Source organism: Glycine soja, chromosome 18, assembly GCF_004193775.1.
Source record: "Glycine soja cultivar W05 chromosome 18, ASM419377v2, whole genome shotgun sequence".
NCBI lineage: Eukaryota > Viridiplantae > Streptophyta > Magnoliopsida > Fabales > Fabaceae > Glycine > Glycine soja.
In genome coordinates this window covers 42,715,731-42,738,091 of record NC_041019.1, presented here as the reverse complement: position 1 = coordinate 42,738,091, position 22,361 = coordinate 42,715,731, and the positions used below count along the sequence as shown (strand labels likewise).

The 22,361-nt window shown below is 37.0% G+C and overlaps 3 protein-coding genes across 3 annotated transcripts; 1 reads left to right on the top strand and 2 right to left on the bottom strand.

Annotated features, from left to right (window-relative positions):
• Positions 1-1,887: 1,887 nt before the first annotated feature.
• LOC114397268 lies at positions 1,888-4,445 on the bottom strand. Its single transcript, XM_028359355.1, has 2 exons — positions 3,467-4,445; positions 1,888-1,988 (listed from the first exon to the last, which is right to left on the bottom strand). Exons 1-2 carry the CDS (start codon positions 4,443-4,445, stop codon positions 1,888-1,890), a joined length of 1,080 nt encoding a protein of 359 aa, XP_028215156.1.
• A 1,614-nt stretch (positions 4,446-6,059) lies between these two features.
• On the bottom strand, positions 6,060-9,229 carry LOC114396009 (laccase-17-like). Its single transcript, XM_028357903.1, has 6 exons — positions 9,063-9,229; positions 8,759-8,910; positions 8,405-8,649; positions 8,172-8,300; positions 7,050-8,024; positions 6,060-6,378 (listed from the first exon to the last, which is right to left on the bottom strand). Exons 1-6 carry the CDS (start codon positions 9,171-9,173, stop codon positions 6,248-6,250), a joined length of 1,743 nt encoding a protein of 580 aa, XP_028213704.1. The 5' UTR covers positions 9,174-9,229; the 3' UTR covers positions 6,060-6,247.
• Positions 9,230-13,453: 4,224 nt separating this feature from the next.
• On the top strand, positions 13,454-14,812 carry LOC114397267. Its single transcript, XM_028359354.1, has 2 exons — positions 13,454-13,705; positions 13,784-14,812. The coding sequence occupies exons 1-2, from the start codon at positions 13,454-13,456 to the stop codon at positions 14,810-14,812; spliced, it is 1,281 nt and encodes a 426-aa protein (XP_028215155.1).
• Positions 14,813-22,361: the final 7,549 nt, after the last annotated feature.

Genomic DNA, 22,361 nt, shown 5'->3' with positions numbered 1-22,361 from the left:
ATTAACTTCAAGGTCTCTTTACGTCGACGTCATGTTAAGAAAATAATGTTATAAGTTGAAGATATAAAGTAAAAGTCAAATTAGTTATTATTATTATTTTTTGTTGAAAATGAGAAGGTAAGCATGTATACATTATTTATTTGTAATATAGCAGAAAATAAAATATATATATATATATATATATATATATATATATACATATATATATATATATATATATATATATATATATGAAATAATTGAACAATAATAATAAAAACAAAAAATAACATAATAGTAAAATGAGAAATGATAAGAAGAAAAAAACTGCAAGAGTTACATGTGTAGAGAGAGTATTTAAAACAATAACAAAACACATAGATATTCATTTGTTAATTATGTGATGTTTGGTCCCCCAATCTTCACTTCCTATGTTTGGCCAAATTCATTGGATGATGAACTTTCATTTCTTATGAGTACAAACGTGTCACTATTGTAAGCTAATTAAGTAAGATATATTGAACAAATAAAAAGAAAAAAAAAATGTAAGAAACAACAATTGTTAATTGATCCCTAACAAGAAAATATTAATGAATTAAAGATTTCAATCTCCTTTCATGTATGTCAACGAAGCATGCAGAAAGAAAAATGTGTGATTTTTACCAAATAAAAGTAATAGCAAAAAAATAAAATAAATATTAAATACTAATATAGTAAAGAGTATTAAGAAATCATATAGATAATAATACTCAAGAATTGATTAGAAAAAGAAGAAACTATGGAGAGAGAGTGATTAAAATAATACCTTTGAAACTCTAGCATAAAAAAATATTATTCAACTCTTCTTTTACATGTTACATACTTATTGTAATTGTTTGATGTAAATCTTTATGAAATTTATTAGTTTGATCAACCTTTGATGTCTTATATGTACAAAAGTGTCACTGTTAGTTAAGTAACTTTTTGAGTGAGATTCTCGGTATCTCACATGACAATAGTAAAATGAGAGAGAAAGAAAATTTAAGCCAAGAAAAAAAAGTGAGTAAATGAAAAGTTAAAAAAATGAAAAAATACACATGCTAATTGACTTCTAAATTTCATGAAAAAAATATAAAATACATAAGAGAATAAAATTGCACATCTAAATTGTTTCCAATAATTTTTCAATCTGACGGTTCTTGAATATTTTGTATCATATTATTTATTAACCACTATTATGAAATTAAAATCTTCATCTGACGGCTGACAAATGAGTAAGTATGTTTGACATTTGTTGAATCAACGATTGTGATCAAATTAGAATTTCAATTTAACACCCACAAATGTTGAAGTATACTAAACATTTATTGAATTCAGTTGTTGTCAAATTAAAATTTTGATCCAACGATTCACAAAAATTCAAACTTCCTTGAGATATATATAGATAAATATAGATTTGACCCCCTTTAGAATCAAACCTGGCTCCGTCCCTGGTTGTTGCTATGTTTAGTTTCACATATCATCATGAAATGGTTATACCACCACATATAAACAAATATTCCGTTTGTGGTCTTCCATTATGAGGAGCTGAAAATAAACATTTAGATCTAACTTTGAAACATTTGAATTGAATAAAACAAGCCCATGTTCGTAGTACCCCTAACTAAGATAATGAAGTATGTGTTTCATTCCATTCCAATATCTTTGTGTAAGTGAAGAAATATATGTTGCTAATAAATTAGCAAAAATGATACATGGGTAATGTATAATTAGCTTTAGCACTTAATACCTTTGTGAGATCAGTTATACAAGGGCCCACGAAGAATGACAAAAAGGCTATTTGAAGGAGAGAGAAAAATGGGAAAAAGATAAAAACAAAACACCAACACCATATTCAGAAAGTTATGGCCGCAAGTTTTTAGTGAATAATTAACACTTTGGAAGATCAGCTGGTGGTGGAAGCAGCTTCCGATTTGGAAGTTCTCCATCCAACACAATCCACGCCATTTTCCAGAATATGGGGTCTATTCCTTGGGAGGATGTGTTGCGAAGATATAAGTGAGAGCAGTTATACAAAGCCAATCAAGTGGTGGATTTATTGACCAAGCATAGTTCAAATATGCCTACTGATTTTCATGCATTTGATGTTCCTCCTAATGTTCCTCCTAATTTTATTTGTAATTTCCTGAGGACAGATATTGCTCGTTTTGCTTTTCCTAGAGACTTCTAGTCCTCATATTCAATCACCAAACAAAAATAGAACTTAAATTCAACACTGATGATTTTTTTTTTTTGTTTTGTGGAGGAAATTATAAAAAACGGAGGAGAGAAGAGAGACAATACATTTGCGGAGGAAATAAAATTATTCTATTCTAATTCAAATTGTTCTCAGCAGCGATACAATAAATAGCAAAAGATAAACTAATTAGATAACAAGATATTAGCAAAATATAATATTAAAACTAACTTGCTCCTTAAAGATAGAAATCACTTATTGACTAGGCTAATTCATTAAAACTGCCTTACTCCTAAAATATAGGAAATCAACTTATTTACTGAGTCCTATTTTAAAAACTAAAAAATAAAATATTATGCAGTTACAAAAGTATATCTTCAACACTCCTCCTTGCTTTTGGAACTGCAAACTCCAATTCTTTGAGTTCAAGTTTGTTGATAGGTAGTGACTTTGTAAATATGTCACCCAGTTGATCTTTAGACTTGCAGTAAATTAAGTTCACTTCTTCACTTTGTTGCATCTTTATCAAATAATAAACCTTGATGTTGAAATGTTTAGTCTTCCCATGACACACGGGATTGTTTGCAATAGTAATGACTACTTGATTGTCAACAAAAATTCTAGTTTTGTTCTTTTGAGAAAATAGAATGTTTGACCTTGTTGAAGTGAGATACATTAGACATCCAATCAAGCTCCCATAATATCCATCATCAATGTTATCAACACCTTCTTCTTTGTTAAACTTCTCCTTTTGATTCATTGGTGTGCTAATAGATTTGCATTCCTCCATTTGAAACTTCTTCAAATTTTCTTTTGCATATTTCCTTTTTTTCATGTTTAGCATTATTTCAAGATGACAATGACCAAGTCTCTTGTGCCAGAGTTTTGTGGGTGTGACTTGAGTGAAATAGGTGTTATGCTCCTCCTCTGCTGGATCAAATGAGAAGCTTTTACCTTTCATTTTAACCCTTAGAACTTCCCGGCCAAAATTGTCATAGATAAAGCAATGTTGATGTTCAAAGGACACTTTAAATCCCTTTTTAATCAATTGACCTACACTTAGCAAGTTTTGTTCAATATTAGGTACATAAAGAACATCTGATATTAATTTGATACCTGAACACGTTGAAATTGTAACAGTTCTTTTTCCTTTTACTAGAATATAGCCACCATTCCCAATTCTGACATTTGAGACATTAGTTGGCTTCAAATCCTTGAATAGAGTCTTATCATATGTCATGTGATTCGTACAACCACTATCAATAAACCAACTTTCACTTGATTCACTATTCAAGAAGCATGTGGCCACAAACAGTTGGTCCTCCTCTTCTTGATTAGCAATTTGAGCTCCCTCATCATAGTGATTTTTGTTGGGGCAGATCACCGCTTCATGTCCTATCTTGTTGCACTTGTTACATTTTGCATCTGGTCTCCTCCAACATCTGAAAGGTGCATGACCTTTTTTGCCACAATGCTGACAAGGTGGATAATTTTTCTTTTTATCCTTACCTTTGTTTTGGTTGTTTGTACAATTTTCATTGCTTGTTGGTTGATTCTTCTTGAAAAAATCCTTTCTGCTTTCATCAACTTCATGATGTTTGGCGGGCAAAGCACCTTCGACAACACGATCTTGCCTCATCAACCTTCGTTGCTCTTGAGCTTGCAGGGCATGTAGCACTTCTGCCAATGTGATTTTCGACAGATCCTTTGTGTTCTCCAATGAAGCTATATATGCTTCATACCTCTCTGGCACCGTTACCAAAATTTTCTCTACAATTCTTGAATCAGCAAAATCACTTCCCAACAACTTTATCTTGTTGGCAATACCCAACAATTTGTTTGAGTATTCTTTGATTGTCTCTGACTCTTCCATCCTTTGAAGCTCAAATTCCCTCCTTAAATTCAGCACTTGCATGCTTCGTATTCTATCATCTCCAGCGTATTCCTCTTTTAGATAATCCCAAATTGCTTTGGGTGATTTAAGAGTCATGATTCTGATGAATAACATTTGTGAAACACCAGTGAACAAACTTGATCTCGCCTTTGCCTTCTTCATCTTTCTTTCCTTGTGAATTTTAATTTGGGTCATGGTGGGATTTTTAGACAGCGGATATATTTCATAATCCTCTTCCACAGCATCCCACAAATCCAAAGACTCCATGTAGGATTGCATTTTCACTTCCCAAAGATCATAATTCTCTCTATCAAAGATTAGAAGAGTTATGTGGGAAAAACTTGTTTCACCTTCCATGGTACAGGTCTCGTAAGAATAAGGCTCTGATACCAATTGTTGGTTTTGTAGAGGAAATTATAAAAAACGGAGGAGAGAAGAGAGACAATACGTTTGCGGAGGAAATAGAATTATTCTATTCTAATTCAAATTGTTCTCAGCAGCGATACAATAAATAGCAAAAGATAAACTAATTAGAAAACAAGATATTAGCAAAATAGAATATTAAAACTAACTTGTTCCTTAAAGATAGGAATCACTTATTGACTAGGCTAATTCATTAAAACTGTCTCACTCCTAAAATATAGGAAACCAACTTATTTACTAAGTCCTATTTTAAAAACTAAAAAATAAAATATTATGCAATAACAAAAGTATATCTTCAACATTTTTTTTATGTTGGAATGTAAATTAAAATAGTTATTATATTAATATTACAAATGAAAAAACTACTATGTAGTACCTGGCAGCGAAGGACTTTTTTCTATATATTAAAACAAAGAGCACCATAAAATATTACACACCCCGCATAGTACACTTAATAATGTTTAAAAAACTGCAAATTTCTTCATGTGCAATCTTGGAATTAAACATTCTAGCTTCTTGGCTGCACTTGTAAGTCTTGGTATTGCATAGTTTGTCTGATAACAAGACCTTGGAATTGGAAAGGTTGTTTACAAGTCTTGAATACCACAGCATGGTTTCAAGTCAGAAAATTCTTTTGATTATTATTAACTTTAATTTTCTTATATTGATGGTAATCACATATGTTATAGCTCTTCGCATGATCTAATTTTATTTGTTGAAAAGTTGCATAAGATTTTGATCAACCAAATACTTCATAATTGTCATTTACATTGTCTTGCAAATAATAGCTTTCATATGCGAGAGAATGAATGGTTAATCTCAGTCTTTAAATATATTAAAATAGAAGACTCAAATACCCATATATATAAGGTTATTTAATTATATATAAGTTTCTTTAATTATTTCTAATGTATGATTTATATTATCATTGATTATTTTTATGTTAATATTTTAATTGTATTTAAAAAAAATACTTTATAGTTAATATTAAGGTTTAAATAAATTTTGATCTCTTATTCATAATTTAGGTTTTAATTTAATCTCTTACATTTAAAATATTTACTTTGGTCCATTAATTATTTCTCTTAGAGATAGGACACTAATCAGAGGTAAAAATTCTAGTTGGTTTTGTGTGACTGCATAGTGATTGTAAGGGTGGGATATTCTTTGTCTCTTTTTGAATGATGAAAATTGTTTTGCTGATAAAAAAAAGTATTTTTGTTAGACCGAATTGGTCATTCGACTAATTTAATCAACATGAATTTGTTACACTAATTTAGTCATCATGATGACATATGAGAAACCGTGAGAGATATCACATTAATTAAAATTGATATCATTAGGGTAAAAAAATTTAAGAGCCCATTTGGTCTAATAAAAGCATTGTAAGAGACCAAATTAAAACCTAAATAATAGATAATGAATTAAAATTCTATTTTAATCTAATATTAAAAATGAAATATTATATAGTTAGAGAGAGGAGAGAGAATAATGTTCAAATACTTCGGATAATTAAAATCATGGTTTCCTCATTGAAATGAAAGAATATTACAATATTAAGAACAAATCAGTTATTGTTGACACACCTTAAATATTACTTTCCACACTTTCACCTCATCTCCCAAAGGAAAAAATGAAACTAATGTCAGTTAGCCCATGAAGAATGCCAAAAAGGGCCATTTGAAGGAGAGAGAAAAAATGGGAAAAAGATAAAAACGAAAACACCAACACCATATTTAACACTTTGGAAGATCAGCTGGAGGTGGAAGCAGCTTCTGATTTGGAAGTTCTCCATCCAACACAATCCACGCCATTTTCAGACCCCAGCTGGTGTGCACTTCAAGGTGACAATGCATGAACCATACCCCTGCATACATAATTTGCAGTAAACTCCCAAGGTTCAAATTAAATAAGCAAAACAATGAAAATTTAAGTCCCTATTATGTCCAATGGCAATGTCTTTTATTGTGCATGTGCATGATTCTATGTTGTTTTAATTTAAAAGTACATTATTTGTAGTGTCTAAATGAGTTTCCCTAGCCACATTATTGCTAATTACTCACTAGATACAACTACAGACAAAGTTATCACACCTCAATCTTATTCTCATAAACAAGGGTTTGGTTTTGGAAAAACTCTTTTCCTATCCCTTGTTTTTTTTTTTATTATTATGAAAAGTTTAGATGAGTTAAATTCTGGTGGTTTACTAAGATCAAGTATCAAAACTCAATGAGCACTTATACAAGTACTTACGTATTACTCATTAACAAAGTCCTTACATCAACCGCGAAAATCAAATCCATGTCCTTAAGGGATATGCGTTCGTTCCTTAATTACCAACTAAATCAGCCTTGTTGGTTTCTTTTAACTAGTTTAATGTTTAACAAAGATCTAAGGCTTTTACAACTTTGTCTATATTAGCCAAAGTATCTTTTTGTTTATTTATATTTTTACGTGAATGACAAATTAAGGAACCGTTTCATTAACTATAAGCCTATAACACTGCAAAACGATATCAAAAAGGTAATCAATACTTACCTGGATTATCAGCAAGGAATCTGATAGCAACCCATCCACCAGATGGGACACCAACTGTGTTCCTTTCAACAGGATCAACAAGATTGAAGTTTGCAGGGTCCTTCTTTGGATCAAAGTTACCAAAACCTTGACCAACAACAAAGAAGTTAAAGCCATGCAAATGGAGAGGGTGACTTTCAGCACCAAGAATGCTGGTGTCCTGCATCACTAGTTCTACACTTGTGTTGAAGGGAAGAACCACAACCTTTGTCCCATTGCTCACCATGGTATTGTTTGGTGGAGTGCCTGTATAGTTAAATGGAACCAATGGACTAATAGGAAAGTAAGGGGAGTAAACTCCATTGGATTGACCAAAGAAGTGGGCTTGAAGAAGTGCAGTGGTTGGTTGTATAAAAGAGACATTGTTCACTGATGCTGCAAATTTTGTTGCATTGGTGGGTCCTTGACAAGTTTGATTTTGAGGGCAGGGAGTTGTGCCAAGGCCCACTGTGAAGAAAAAGTGCTTATCAACTTTCTGGGGTACATTGGCAGGAAACTGAGCACTTGCTAAGCTATGAAGCTTGTTGGCGAAGTTTGTTGCGAAAGAAGTGTCATTAAGGGCAGGGAGGATGGGCTTGAAGAGTGAAAGCTTCTTGACTGAAGTTGTTGAGTGAACAAAATGTGGTGGAACTTCATATTCAAGGATAGCAGCCACAGTTGAGTTGTCAAAAGTACCCTGGCCAGTCGCATATGGTCTAGCACTCATGAAGAATGTGGCATTAGGATAGTGAGATTTGGTTTTGAGAAGACCATTGGAGGTTTGTCCAGGGGCAATGAGAATAGTGTCAGTGTCAAATGGCTTAACATAAATTGCATCTACATCAACCACTGTGAGGGTGTGATTTGCAATGCTGAAGAAGAGTTCGTCATTGAGTGCAGCATTGATCAAACGGAGAAGGTATGTCTTCCCTGGCTTGACCTTTAACTTGAATGTATCTGCAAAAGAACAATATTTTCATATATATTCATAACATATCCAATTTTAATTCATAAGCTTATGGTCTTAGGTCTTAACCACTAGTAATCATATAAAACGAAGTATTATTCGGTTACTATATTTTTATTAGCACATGACATATATACCTTTAGCGGAACAGTTATACAATGGCCCTGGAAGACCATTAATAGTGTAGGCATCAGACACATTTGGTCCTCCACCTGTTTGCAATGCCTGTGTTATGACTGCCTCAGGATCTGTATTCCACCATTCTCCTGAAATATGTTGTTATATGCATGTCAAAGATAGGTTATTCCTAAGTACATTAAGGTAAATATAGGAACACTATGGTATGATGTCACAGTCACTTTCTTATTACCAAAGATGATGGGAACTTCCTTGTAAGGTTTGGTAAAGGGATATGGAGCTCCTTGCTTGGGAAGAATGATGATAGGACCATAGAGAGTTGATCTTAACCATGAAATGTGGGCATGCCAAAAGAGAGTGCCTCTCTGGCCAAAAATGGTGTAATTGTAGACATAACTTTGGCCTGTTTGAATGGGGCACTGAGTCACATAGGCAGGTCCATCAGCCCAACCTGATCGAAGCTGTCGAATGCCATGCCTATTTGGAGGGTAACCAATTTAAACACATGAAAATAAGTTCAACTCACAAATTATGAATAATATGTTCAATTTCTTTTAAACTAGGAATTTTAAACAAATTAATTTACCAATGAATGGAGATGTTGTTCTGAACATGGTTAGTCACTTTGATAAGAAGACGGTCACCCTCCCTAGCCACAATGTGTGGCCCAGGAAACTGGCCATTCACTGTGACCACGCTCTTTGTGTGGCATAGTCGTGATACATTTTGGTATTTTATCTACATCAGAAAGCCAAAGCCATTATATGAAACAATGCAAACAGACATGGTAAATTATACTAAAAGAATGTGCAATAGAAACGTTTTTTTTTCTCCTTTTCAAATAAGTAAGCTGGCTTAGGTGAAGATATCAAGTCCATTTTGAGATTTACATCAAAATGGTAGTGCCGGGTAATGCCCCCTAGTGCAAGCTGGGGTATGATGATCATTGAGAAGAGAAGCATTGCTGGCAATGCAAATGATTGAATAGGAGCCGGACCCATATTTCTTTGTTCTAGAGAGTGCAAGACAGAAAATATATTCTTTAAACACTGTTTGTTTGGAGGCTGAACTGTGGATACAACAGAGTTCATTGATTTGTAATTTATAGAGGAATGATACCATGTGGTTGTTGCAATATGTAAAGTCTCCATAAGATCTTCAGGTGTTTTTTTTTCTCATTTTTTAATGAGATCAGTTGTTAGAACAACTCTGGAGTGGTGTCCAAGATAATTTCACTTGATCCTTGGACCTCCTTCTTGTACAAGTCAAACCTTTTTAGAGTTTTGCCTAATTTAATGCTGTTCTTGGTAAAACTCATTTGCAATATATTTGACACAGTTTTTGGTGCATTAAAAATGACACATCAGAAAGAGTCATGTCAAAGGTTGTTCAAGTAAAAAGGAACTTGTTTGTAAATTTAGTATGATAGAAAAAGTGAAAAGTGAAATAAGTAAAACTCATTGCACATCAAAGAAAAGGTTATACACTTTTCAATTTATCATTCATTTCTTAAGTTCTGTTTACTCTCGCATGTTTTCTTGAATTGATCAAAGGGTATATCCTTATATCCCTTATCTGATATCTCCAAATCGATTTGATTGGACTCTTTTTACCACAAGTTTAGATTGGTCTGAAACCCCAAAGCCACTGCCAATGAAGGTTCATTATCAGCAGAACAAACTCAAGAAATTTTGGTCAGATGTATCTCTCATAACCGATGTTCTTGGAACCAAAGTAATTGAGAAGGGGATTCTATCAAGTTGTCACTGTAGAATAGTTGTTTGCCATATTCTTGAACATTACCACAAACTGCATGACAGATAACATGCATGTCGATCTGTTTACGCTGGAATTTGGTAAACAACCGCTAGTCTAAGTTAATTGCTTGCGAGACCAACTAGTGAATCTCAGGAGCATGCCATTTGTGTGTTTGCTTTAGATGTAAAGCTTTGAATGTACATCATTGTAACAAACCTTTATTGGTTCTGAGGCTTGCAGAAAGCAAAATTATTCGAAAGAAATCGAAATGCTGGAAGTAAATCGGCAAGGGAAAAGTAAATTGTAGAATGTAAAGGAGCAGTGAGTTCATTCGACCGAATGAACCATTTAAAAGACAGGAATTATATAAAATGAAACGTAAATTGCATTCGAAATGTAAAGTTTACAGGAACTTTAAAATGGTTCACAAACATACATTCTCCTTGCGTACTCGTTTCTCTCTGCGCTGGGTACTTTGAGTATCTAAGGATTTTGTAGAAATGATTTGCGACCCTGAAATCTGACTAAAAAACTGCTATATATAGACTTTCAAAAAATAAACTGCCCTAACGGTCGAACACTATCCTAATGCCAAGTGTCCTGCTACGTACACCTTGCATGCACATAACTGCTCCTTAGAACGGTTATCCACATTGCTCGAAGTCGAGCTGATTTTGTGAAGTTTTGTCAAAAATTGCGCTAAGTTCAGAAATCTTGCTGCCTCGACTTCGACTCGACCATATGCCAGCTTGATTCGCCCAATGATTCGAAGCCCTCGATTCGAACAGTATCTAACAAAATTCGAATTTAGAGCATATTTTTAGCTCATCAAAAATATGGGCTAACAAATTGCCCCCAAAAAATGTCTGCTTCGATTCGAGATCGAAGGAAGATGAGAAGTTGACATTTTTTCTCTTCTTCTACCAGTTTCCCTGAAACGGCGACACGATGGCACGTTTAATGGTAACCGTCGCCTCGATCTCCCACTACCCATCATTGATTCCACTTTTCTAGGCAGAGTGGGACACGTGTCACGCTGGGGAGTTAAAAGGGAAATCTGATGTGATTGATTTCTGACCCTTGATTCTTATTATATTATTTTCCCTCTTTTAAAGTAAAACTCCATAAATAGCGCCAAAAACCTCAGAGAAACCCCTTCAGCTTCTTTGCTTCCGAAACCCCGAAACCTTTCTTCTTCTTTGCTTCTGAAACCCTTCTTCTTCTTTGCTTCATATTTCCGGCGAAACCATCTTACTTTCAGATCTTCCTATTAACTTGTTACTCCTTTCATCATCAACCTCACCGTATCTCTGAGCTTTGCCGTTGTTCTTCGTGAATCCAAGCCTTTACTCACTGATTCCATCAGCTACTAAACCTTTCACGAGAAAATCATCCCTTTTCAGATTTACAATGTCGCAAGGACAAGCAGTTCCGTTTGCTGGGAAATGGCACCGTTTTACAGTCAGGAATGACGGAGAGAAGGTGGTCCCAGAACCACATGGTGACGCCGAACAAACAGAAACCTGGGAATCAGAGGTGATGATCCCTTTTGCAGTGGAAAGGACAGTTTACGCTTTCGGTGGACCTCTGCCAGACCAAGAGTCACTTTCGAGTTCAATGAACAAGGTATTTCCCTGCTACCCAACTTGCGAACCTAGGATTTTTGATAGTGAGCCTTACAACTTCAATTGTTTAAGTAAACCCCACAAACTCTTTCGATCCGCCCCGTCAATAGCCCATAAGGATTACCTACCCTGGCTTGATCGAGTCGAACAAGCGTATGAGGATTTCTGGAAGACATATGGCATATTTGACTTGATACAATTCTCTCGATATGGTCCTGAATATCGACCAGAAATGCTGATAGCAGCTATGCACTTTTTCGAGTCTTCTACCAACACCTTTCAATTTAAATGTGGTATGATGACCCCCACTCTCTTAGATGTAGCCGCCCTCACAGGCCTTAGGCCTAGCGGAGAAACTTATGACCCCACCAATTCTAGTGACAATATCAAACTAGTATATAAGGAAAACACCTTTTCCAAATATATAGCTGAACATAAAGGACCCGTCGAAGAGGAGGTTTCTGATGAAGAGCACGTAGCCTTCTTAACTCTGTGGCTATCTCACTATGTTTTTTGCACGAAATCCTTGCAAGTAGCCAAAAGATTTATTCCAATGGCATTACAAATTCATGAAGGTCAGAACTTTGGATTTGGACGCCTCTTATTAGCAGTGCTATACGAATCGCTTGGTGAGGCATGTGATGATCTGAACAAATCGAAGGATGGGTCTTCCTTCTTAGTGTCCGGGCCTATGTGGCTTCTCCAATTGTGGCTTAATGCCACTTTCGAACAAGAAATGGGATTAATAATCCCACAAGATTATGCTGAAGAAGTTGCGAATCGCTCGATCGAAGGCCAGAGAGCACTTCGATTAACACCCAAGACCTTCGATCAAAACCCACAAAAGCTGTTCCTAAAGTACATGAGGATTTTTCTGAGCTTTGACAAGTTTCTTCCCCAACATGCTCCATTCATTAGTCGAGAGGTTGGCCCGGCCTGGTTCACTGACTATTTTCCTGCTGTCGATCCGGACAATGAAGAAGAAGTGAACGAAATATGGTCATTTTACTTGAATCCACAGATCCTGTCTTGTCGTACAGGTGTTCAATCGAACTATTTAGGCCTGGTTGGATACCAGCCTAATTTGGTTTCGAGACAATTTGGCCTCTCGCAAATCCGTCCTAAAAGCTTGTTCGAAGATCCTCGAGACGTCATAAGAGGGGCCAATCTTTCAGAAAAGACTTTCAAGAAGTTTTTGAAGATTTCTCTTGATGAAAACTATAACCTGCATCCTTTTGAATTCAACCATTCCCACTTCTGCACCATGGGGTTTGTTACCTGGTGGGAGAAATATTATTCGACCCGCTCAGTTGGAGACACTACTATCATGATTTCCAGACTTGAGAGTGGTTTTATCCAACCAACGGTCGAGAATATCCGCTCAAACCTTCAAGCTCGAGGTATTAAATTACTTTTGACTTTCTAAATTGATATGTACTTTTGCCTTTTCTAATATTCTTATTTTTAGGCAAAACAATCATGACAAAGAAAAGCACCGAAACGTCTCGAGCTGATGTGAGACCCAAGAAACCCACTGGGGTGAAGATCCAAGAAGGGAAACAAGAAGAGAAGGTAACTCTTCTGAACTTATCTTTTACTCTTAACGTCTTTGCCTCATATTTCTTTATTTTTTCAGAGTCAAAAGAAAGATGATAGCACTGAGACTACCACGACCTCAAAACGCTCGAAGCGTGTGGTCATCGAATTAGACGAAGAAAAAGATGCAAGTTTTATTTCTAATGTCAATATTATAACTCTCTTTCAAGTCTATATTCTGACATTTCTTTACCCTCATAACACAGGAAGAAGAGGAAAGACCTCTTATAAGAAAAAGAAAATCACCTGCGACTTCGACCAAATCTGCTGACCAAACAGAGGCAGGCAATTCCCAGGCTCAAATGCCTAAGAAGAAAAAGAAAGTGAAGCAGGTCGAGCCTGAACCTTCTGTGACTGTCGAGGGTGGCGAGCCAGCCAGGAAGAAAAAGAAAAAAACTAAGTCTTCAAAAGAACAAAGTGACAATCAACCTGTTGACGTCCAACCACCTTCGACTGATGTTGACGGCACTGAAGCAGAGACTACTCCCTCTATTGCTGAGATGGGCAACCCTGTCGAGCAACCGGACTTACCACAAGAACAACCTACCGTCGAGGTATCATTCTTAATGTGATTTTAATCATAGCTTACACGAAACTATTTGTTAACCTTTTTCCATGATTATTCGAATCAGGTACAACAAAATGTTTCTGTAGAAGAAATACCCTCACATGCTCGAACATCTTCCGCTCCTGAGACGGATGCAGTGAATGTTGAGGAACAGGGTGAAGGTCAGGGCATTGGACCCAGCAGTCCTCATGGATCGAGTCAGAAAAGTTCATCCGAAGAAAACTTTTCCGATGAAGAGGCCATAGAAGAGGCTGCAGCTGGAGGTTCGGACATTTTCCCGGCGTCTTCGACATCTAAGCTTTCCGCTAGCATAGGGATCGCAGAGGATACATTCATTCAAATGCAAGACGAAGACCCTGCTGCAGCCCTTCGACTCCTGCTGAACACCAGTCAAACCAACACCTCAAGTGAAAAGATTCCTGGTGCTTCGTCCTCCTCTGATGCTGACATAACCTCTTCAGTACGCCAAGATTGCCTGCTCTTGAAGTTATCAATGGAATACGCACGGGAAGACGTACTTAAATCCATTGAAGAGAACCCCTCTGCTGCTTTTGGACACCTGAATTTTTTGAAGAAATTGCACAACCCCCTTACCTCTGATGAGATTCTAGGCAAAGTTATCCAAATCGAGGCCATCATCGACCAGTTTGCAAGTACCGTGCAGAAAAAACGCGAAAATAGCGCCAGACTGGATGCCCAGAAACAGGCACATATCCTTCTGCTCGAGAAAGCCCGAGCTGCTCAACATGAAGTCGAACGTCTCACCAAAGAGGCGAAAGAAGGATCTTCTGAGATCAAAGCCTATGATGATAACATCTCCTCCTGGGAGGCAACTATTACAAATTTGCTGTCTCAGGTCGATGATCTAAGGCAGAAAATTGTAACAGAGCAGGCCAAACGCAAAGAACTCCAGGAGAAAGCCGCTGATTCGATTCAGAAGCTGGTTGCTGAAAAAGGGAGGGAAGGCCTGAAGGCCTTTAGCACATCTCAAGCTGTAGCAGATGAGGCGAGAGTTATGGAGAGTGCTGACCAGGTCTTAACTAAAGAGATGGCCACCTTGAAGAAACTATATGAGGACTTGGTCATGCATTAGTAGAACTTATAATTTCTTTATTTCGAATTCTGTATTTCGATTCTACTTTTTATGTAATATTGACAAATGCCCTTTTGTGGCAATTTACTGTTATCGCCATTTTTATGTTTCCAGTATTTTTCTTATTCTATGCTTATTTTAACTTCGAGCAGTGTTGGTTTATATTTTTTCAAATACTTACCATTTATGCTCAAAGTACGTTTCTGAGGGGTTAGCTCCTCTAACTTATAAGCACCATTCGAATAGATCTGAATTATTTTGAACGGTCCTTCCCAATTTGGGGACCATTTGCCCAAGGCTCGATCCTTACTATCCATGGGCAGGATAACCTTCCAAACTAAATCTCCAATATTAAAAGTTTTTGACTTCACTTTCTTATTATAAGCTTTAGCAACTCTTTCTTTTTGTTTAGTCAAAACTTCTAATGCTCTTAATCTCTCCTCATCTAAATCAACCAACTCATCTGACATCATTTTCCAATAATGGTCGATTGGAATATCCATTTGTTTTTGTACCCTGGCTGATTGCAAATGTATTTCGACCGGAAGTACAGCATCATGCCCATAAGTCAGTCGAAATGGGGTAGTATTAGTTGATTCCTTAGGAGAATTTCTACATGCCCATAGAACTTGATCTAACGTTTTATTCCAATTTCTTGGCTTTTGGGCAATGTGTTTTTTAATCAAGTTAATTACAATCTTATTGGCTGCTTCGACCTGACCATTTGCTTGCGCGTAATATGGTGTTGAGGTTAATAATCGAAAGCCAGTTTTTTGGGCAAATTCTTGCATTTTTCGTCCAGTAAAAACTGAACCTTGATCAGTGGTAATTGTTTCGGGAATACCAAACCTATAAATAATATAATTTTGAATGAAACTAATTACTGCTTCCTGATCAACATTTGGCAAAGGGACTGCTTCGATCCATTTTGTAAAGTAATCGACACCAACTATGATATAACGCTGGTTCTTAGAAGAAGCAGGCTTGATTTCACCAATTAAGTCCAAAGCCCATCCTCTGAAAGGCCAAGGTTTGATTATGGAGTGTAACTCACTAGCAGGTACATGCTGTATCCCTGCATGCTTTTGGCATTCTTGACAGCCTTTAGCAAATTCTATACAGTCTTTTAACATCGAAGGCCAATACAAACCTTGTCGAAATAAAAGCCATTTCATTTTATGGCCTGCTTGATGTGACCCACAAGCCCCACTGTGAACATGGGAAACTGCCAAGTATGCTTCTGATTCACTCAGACATTTCAGCAATACTCCTTCTGCAGTTTTTTTAAACAAATCATTTCCCACAATCACGTAATTTAAAGCCCTATATTTGATCTTTCGAGCCACATTGCCTATTGGATTTTCCAAATATTCGATAATGGACTTTCTCCAATCATTATCTAACATATTGTCAATGGCCAAAATTTGAATTTTTTCCTGGAGATCATTCATGCTTCCATCTTCATTATTTTGTGGTATACTTGCCCCCACAAGTTTTGGCATTGGCAATTTAGTGCTTAATGGCTCTGGTAACACCAGTTTATCTTTTATTTCGATCAACTGAGTTAACTTTTCCTTCGACATTTTGTACCCTGAAGCTATTTGGGCTAAATCATTTGCTTCTTGGTTTTCTTGTCGAGGTATATGCTCAATGTTAATGTAATCGAAATGATTCAGAAGAGAACTTGCTATAACAAAATATTTTGCTAAGTGTTCATTAACACATTTGTATTCTTGTGTTAATTGCCTCAACACTAATTCTGAATCACCTCTTATGTTAACATTTCTTGCCCCCAGGCTAATTAAAATTTCAAGGCCTGTGATTAGAGCCTCATACTCAGCCTCATTATTAGAACAAAGCCCTTTGATTTTATATTTGAATTTAGTTGGAACTTTATTGGGGGATATTATTAAAACTCCAATTCCAGTTCCATGTTTGTGTTTCGAACCATCGAAATACAAAATCCAAGGCTCTGTATCGACATAGTCTTGCGGCATTTCGACCACTGAGTGATCTACAATAAAATCTGCCACAATTTGACCCTTAACAGATTTCAAAGGCTTGTACGTTAAAGAATATTCTGTTAATGCTAAAGCCCATTTTCCAATTCTACTGTGTAGAATAGGTTTTGACAACATGTGCTTAATAATATCATAATGAGAATACACATAAACATCAACAGGCTTTATATATTGCTTAAGTTTTGCACAAGAGAAATACAGACAAAGACAAAGTTTTTCTATGGCAGTATATCTAGTTTCTGCATCATTTAGTACACGACTAAGATAATAAATTGCATGTTCTATGCCATCATCATCTTCCTGAGCCAACATGCTACCAATGGTCTTGTCAGACGCAGCAATATACAACTTCATGGACTTGTTTCGACTAGGAGGCATTAACACGGGAGGCTTGATCAGATATTCTTTAATTTCATCGAAAGCCTTTTGATGCTCTTCATTCCATTTGAATGGTTCATCTTTCTTGAGTCGAAGTAATGGCGAAAAAATTTGAGCTTTGCCACTTAGATTCGAAATGAATCGCCTCAAGAAGTTGATTTTTCCTAGCAAAGACTGAAGCTGTTTTTTGGTCGAAGGAGGCTTCGTCTCAAGAATAGCCTTTGTCTTATTTTGATTTATCTCAATGCCTTTTTTATGCACCACAAAACCAAGGAAATCTCCTGCACGCACACAAAAAGCACACTTTAATGGATTCATTTTTAATCCATGTTTCCTCATTCGTTCGAAAGATTGCCTAAGGTAATCCAAATGGCTATCTTCTGAAGAGGATTTGATGATTATATCATCAATATAAACTTGCATAAATGTGTCAATAAAATCATGAAACATGGAATTCATGGCCCTTTGATAAGTGGCCCCAGCATTTTTCAACCCAAAGGGCATAACCACCCATTCATAAGTGCCTAAAGCACCAGGGCATCGAAAAGCTGTTTTTGACACATCATTTTCAGCAATAAATATTTGGTTATAACCAGAATAACCATCTAACATGCTTAAAAATTCGAAGCCAGCTGCCGAATCTACCAACATTTCTGCTACTGGCATAGCATATTCATCTTTAGGTGTAGCATTATTTAAATCCCTAAAATCTATGCATACTCTAAGAGTTCCATTCTTTTTAATGACAGGGACTATATTTGCTAACCATTCGACATACCTGGCAGATCTGATGAATTTACACCTCAGCAGCCTTTCGATCTCTTCCTTAATTTTGGACATGATTTCTGGTGCAAATCTTCTTGGTAGTTGTTTTACTGGTCTTTTTCCCTCCTTAATCGGTAATTTCATTTCGACCATTTCTCTGCTTAACCCAGGCATTTCGTGGTAATCCCAAGCAAAACAATCTTTAAATTCTCTAAGAAGAGGCACCAACTTTTCTTTTAGACTTGAGGTGATATTGGCACTAATATATGTTGGCCTTTTCATCGAGCCATCTCCAATGTCGATTTCCTCCAAAGGATCTTGAGCCTGCATCTTTGGCACCTCACTTACGGGATTTTTCTCGAAACCCAGCGGCTCATCGTCATAAATGCAATCCATTCTTCGATCCTTTGTTTCTTTGTTTTCATGATCTTCGATCTTGGCTTCAACTGCCATATTTTGTTGAAATTCAGCCTCAAAGGCCGTATTTAGTCTATTCTCGGCCATATAAGCCGTAATTCTGGCCCATGCAGTGGCCTCAGTCATATTAATCTTCATATATATTCCACCCAGTTGGTGGAATGACTCCATCTTCAGAGGGAACAACATCAATTTCCTCCCTCTCCCATATAAACCCATAGGTAGGATGGAGTTTGACAGAGTGGATAACATTGTCACTTGATTCGACAACAGCCTCCTTGTCACCACAAGGTGCTATGTTAGCCAACTTTTTGTCAAAGGTTTGTGCAGTAACACTATCGACCTCTGACTTATAGAAGCTTTGATCCGCCTCTATATTTTCAACAATCCCATCCTCCCTCCAGATAATGAGTTTCTGGTGAAGGGTAGATGGCACAGCCCCAACTCCATGAATCCACTCCCTTCCCAATAGCAAGTTAAAATTAGCCTTAGACTGTATCACCAGGAAAAGAGTTGGTCGAACTATACTGCCTACAGCAACATCTACTTGAATGGCTCCCAAAGAATAGCCAGTTTTACCCTCATAATTCGAAAGCACAATGTTGTGGGCAGATAGATCAGTGTCATGTTTCCCGATCTTGTAGAGCATAGATCGAGGCATTAAGTTGACAGCCGCTCCTCCATCAATGAGCACTTTGTTGATTCCAACATTCTCAACTTTTGCCCTGATGAAAAGAGGTTTGAGATGACTTTTCATCTGAAAATCTGGCTTTTCGAAATAAGCTAATTGCTCTTCCACACAGCCATTGTTCATAACATAGTAACATACTAGCTTTGGGTCAGCCATATCAAAATGATCGAACTCACTTTCGATCTCAGTAACTTCAGATTGGACATCATATTCAGATGGCAAGATAGATACCACACAGATGACATCAAAATCTGGTTCAGAATCCAGTAGATCCTCATCCTCCATCTTATCTTCTTCCACTGGAGGCAGGAGTCTCTCCTTTGCTGGCCTCCTAGACACTTCTTTATACTGGCCCGTTTGCAGATTCTGTTGGGCCAATTTCTTCTGACGCTGAAACCTACGCCATTGGGTCCTCGTCATAGGATTCTTTCCTCTGTAATTGTTCCTATAAGAGTACTTATTAGCCTCTTGTGGGCCAACTTGCTTCGTTCCACTCGAACCACCTACTTCCATGATCCCTTTGTTGAACCTTATGAGTCCCTGGTGCATCCATTTTTCGACCGGAACTGAACCAGGAGGAGCGAAAGTGTTCCTTCGACCAGACTTCTGATTAGTATTCGACTGCACCATAACTCTTTTACCTTTATCGAAACGTTGGTTCTGCTTTGCCCCCTTGTTAACAACTTGATATTTCTTGAGGCCCTCAGTAGCCTCCCTATCACATATTGCACTGCAGCGAGGGCAGAGCATTACAATCTTGTTTTCGAGTTTGCATCTGTTCAAGAAATCAATTAAATCCTCCTCAGCCTGAGGATACACAACCTTCATTTGTTCGTTGTAATCCTCTTCAGATATGTCCTGAACTTGCACATGGGACAACTCCATTGTTTCGACCATCATTATTTCTTGGGGTTCCGCATAGAGAGTTTCAGCAGCTTTGGATGTTTCAGCATTTGCCTGAACAATCTTTGGTTTCTCACCAAATTTGAGCCTCCCTTCGTCGAGAGCCTTTTGAACCAAATCCCTGAAAAGAACACAACGTGAGGTTTTATGGCCAAGGAAATTATGAAATTTACAATAACCCCTTTTCTTCTGTTGTTCGATTGGGGGTACTTTCAAGCCCTTAGGAACAACAATCTGGCCATCTGTGACTAATAAATCAAATATTTCATCACATTTAGTTATGTCAAATGTATAAGTTTTAGACACAAATTTATCATTTTTAGGTTCAACAGGGTTTTTTCCATTGGAAGGTCTAAGGAGTTTACAAACATAAGGAGGTCCAGGTTTTAATTCTGCTAAATCAACCTCAGTGTCTTCGATATCTTCATAAATAATATCGAACTCCTGGTCACTGTCATTGGTTTCGACATATGCAACCTTTTCCTTCTTGTGGAATTTAGAATTTCTAGCCTTTTCAGCCTTCAATCGTTCGAGTTGTCGAACTCTATCAGCCAATTGAGCCATATCCCTTAAATACTGGGTATCTAATTTCTTTCTAATCGAATAGTCTAAGCCACCAGCAGCCATTTCGACTAATTCATGTTCAGGGACTTGGGTGAAACACCTTGCCTTTAAGAGTCTGAATCTGTTCAAATAATCATCAATTGATTCAGGTGCCTTGCGTCGAACGCTGGCTAACTCTTTAAGGCTGATCTTAGACTGTCCCATATAAAATTGCTCATGGAAAATCCTTTCCAATTGGTTCCAATTATGTATGGAATGAGGAGGAAGGGTTGTAAACCATGTAAAAGCATTTTTAGTCAAGGAATTAGGGAAAAATTTCATTCTTAAATTTTCATTATTAGCCAAATCCCCTGCCTCGACAAATATCTAGCAATGTGTTCGACAGTGGACTCATTTGTCTCTCCTGCAAACTTAGTAAACTTAGGGATTTTCACACCCCTTGGTAATTCTGTCTGTAACACATACTCAGATAATGGAGACACAAAATTAGGCCTGTGTAAGCCTAAGTTCAAACCATTCTGCACCAAAATCGTTTCGACCATTTGGGCAAGGTTATTCTGCCTATCGAAACGGTTTTGTTGAATATTCCCTATTACTTCATCAGCATTTTGGTTTCTATTTACCAATACTATACCAGGGTTTGGTTCGACCTGTTGGACTGGTGGCTCTATGCGTGCCACTGGTTGTGGTGCTTGAGCCATTTGCATCCCTGGGTTGTTAGGCATCTGTATCTCTTGGACAGGCGCCTGTATTTGGATCTGTCGAATTGGTGGTTGCTGTATGGGTGGTGCCCCAAAAAAGTCAGCAATTCGACTTATTTGATTTGTTAACATTTGGTAACTGTCATTTGTATTTTGAATTAAGGGGTTAATAACAGTTCCTATTTGTTGTGTTAACATGTTAACCATATCATGGTTACTTTCATCCATTTGTTGTCTAAGTGACAAAACGGATGTATTGGTTAAATGTTGAGGAATTACCCTACCTTGATTGCCCGCTACAGATCCTGATGGAGAAGACATATTAAGATTCTCTATATTTGGTTGAGAGTTTTGCAACCCTGCCATCAAAGACGTAGGCATGCCATACAGAGGGTTTTGAGGCGGTCGAAAGGGACTTCCACTGGGATTCCCTAAACTAGGGTTATTCCATGGGGCAAAAGCAGACGCTGACGTGGTCGAACTTGCCAACGTCATGTTGGTCATGGGAGAAGTTACCCCTGTCTGATTCATAACCGTCGAAGCGGTCGAACTTATCGTGCCAACAGTTTGGTCAGGAATTCCTCCTATGCCAGAATTTATATTGGCATTACTGACAGATGTCTGCGTTGATTGCCCCTCCATATTTGGAAGGTCATTGTTTCGATTACTTGGGGGTGGTCTAGCCATCCTTGTACGAGTTTTGAATTCTGTTAAGTGTGGAACAGATTTCCCACTTCTTAAATGCATACAAAATCAAAACAATTAAGAATGCAATAAACCAACTGCACTAAACAAAAATTTTAATAATAATTTAAAACCAAAAACACACAATTGACCGGTCCCACTGGGCGTGCCAATTTGTTTACGCTGGAATTTGGTAAACAACCGCTAGTCTAAGTTAATTGCTTGCGAGACCAACTAGTGAATCTCAGGAGCATGCCATTTGTGTGTTTGCTTTAGATGTAAAGCTTTGAATGTACATCATTGTAACAAACCTTTATTGGTTCTGAGGCTTGCAGAAAGCAAAATTATTCGAAAGAAATCGAAATGCTGGAAGTAAATCGGCAAGGGAAAAGTAAATTGCAGAATGTAAAGGAGCAGTGAGTTCA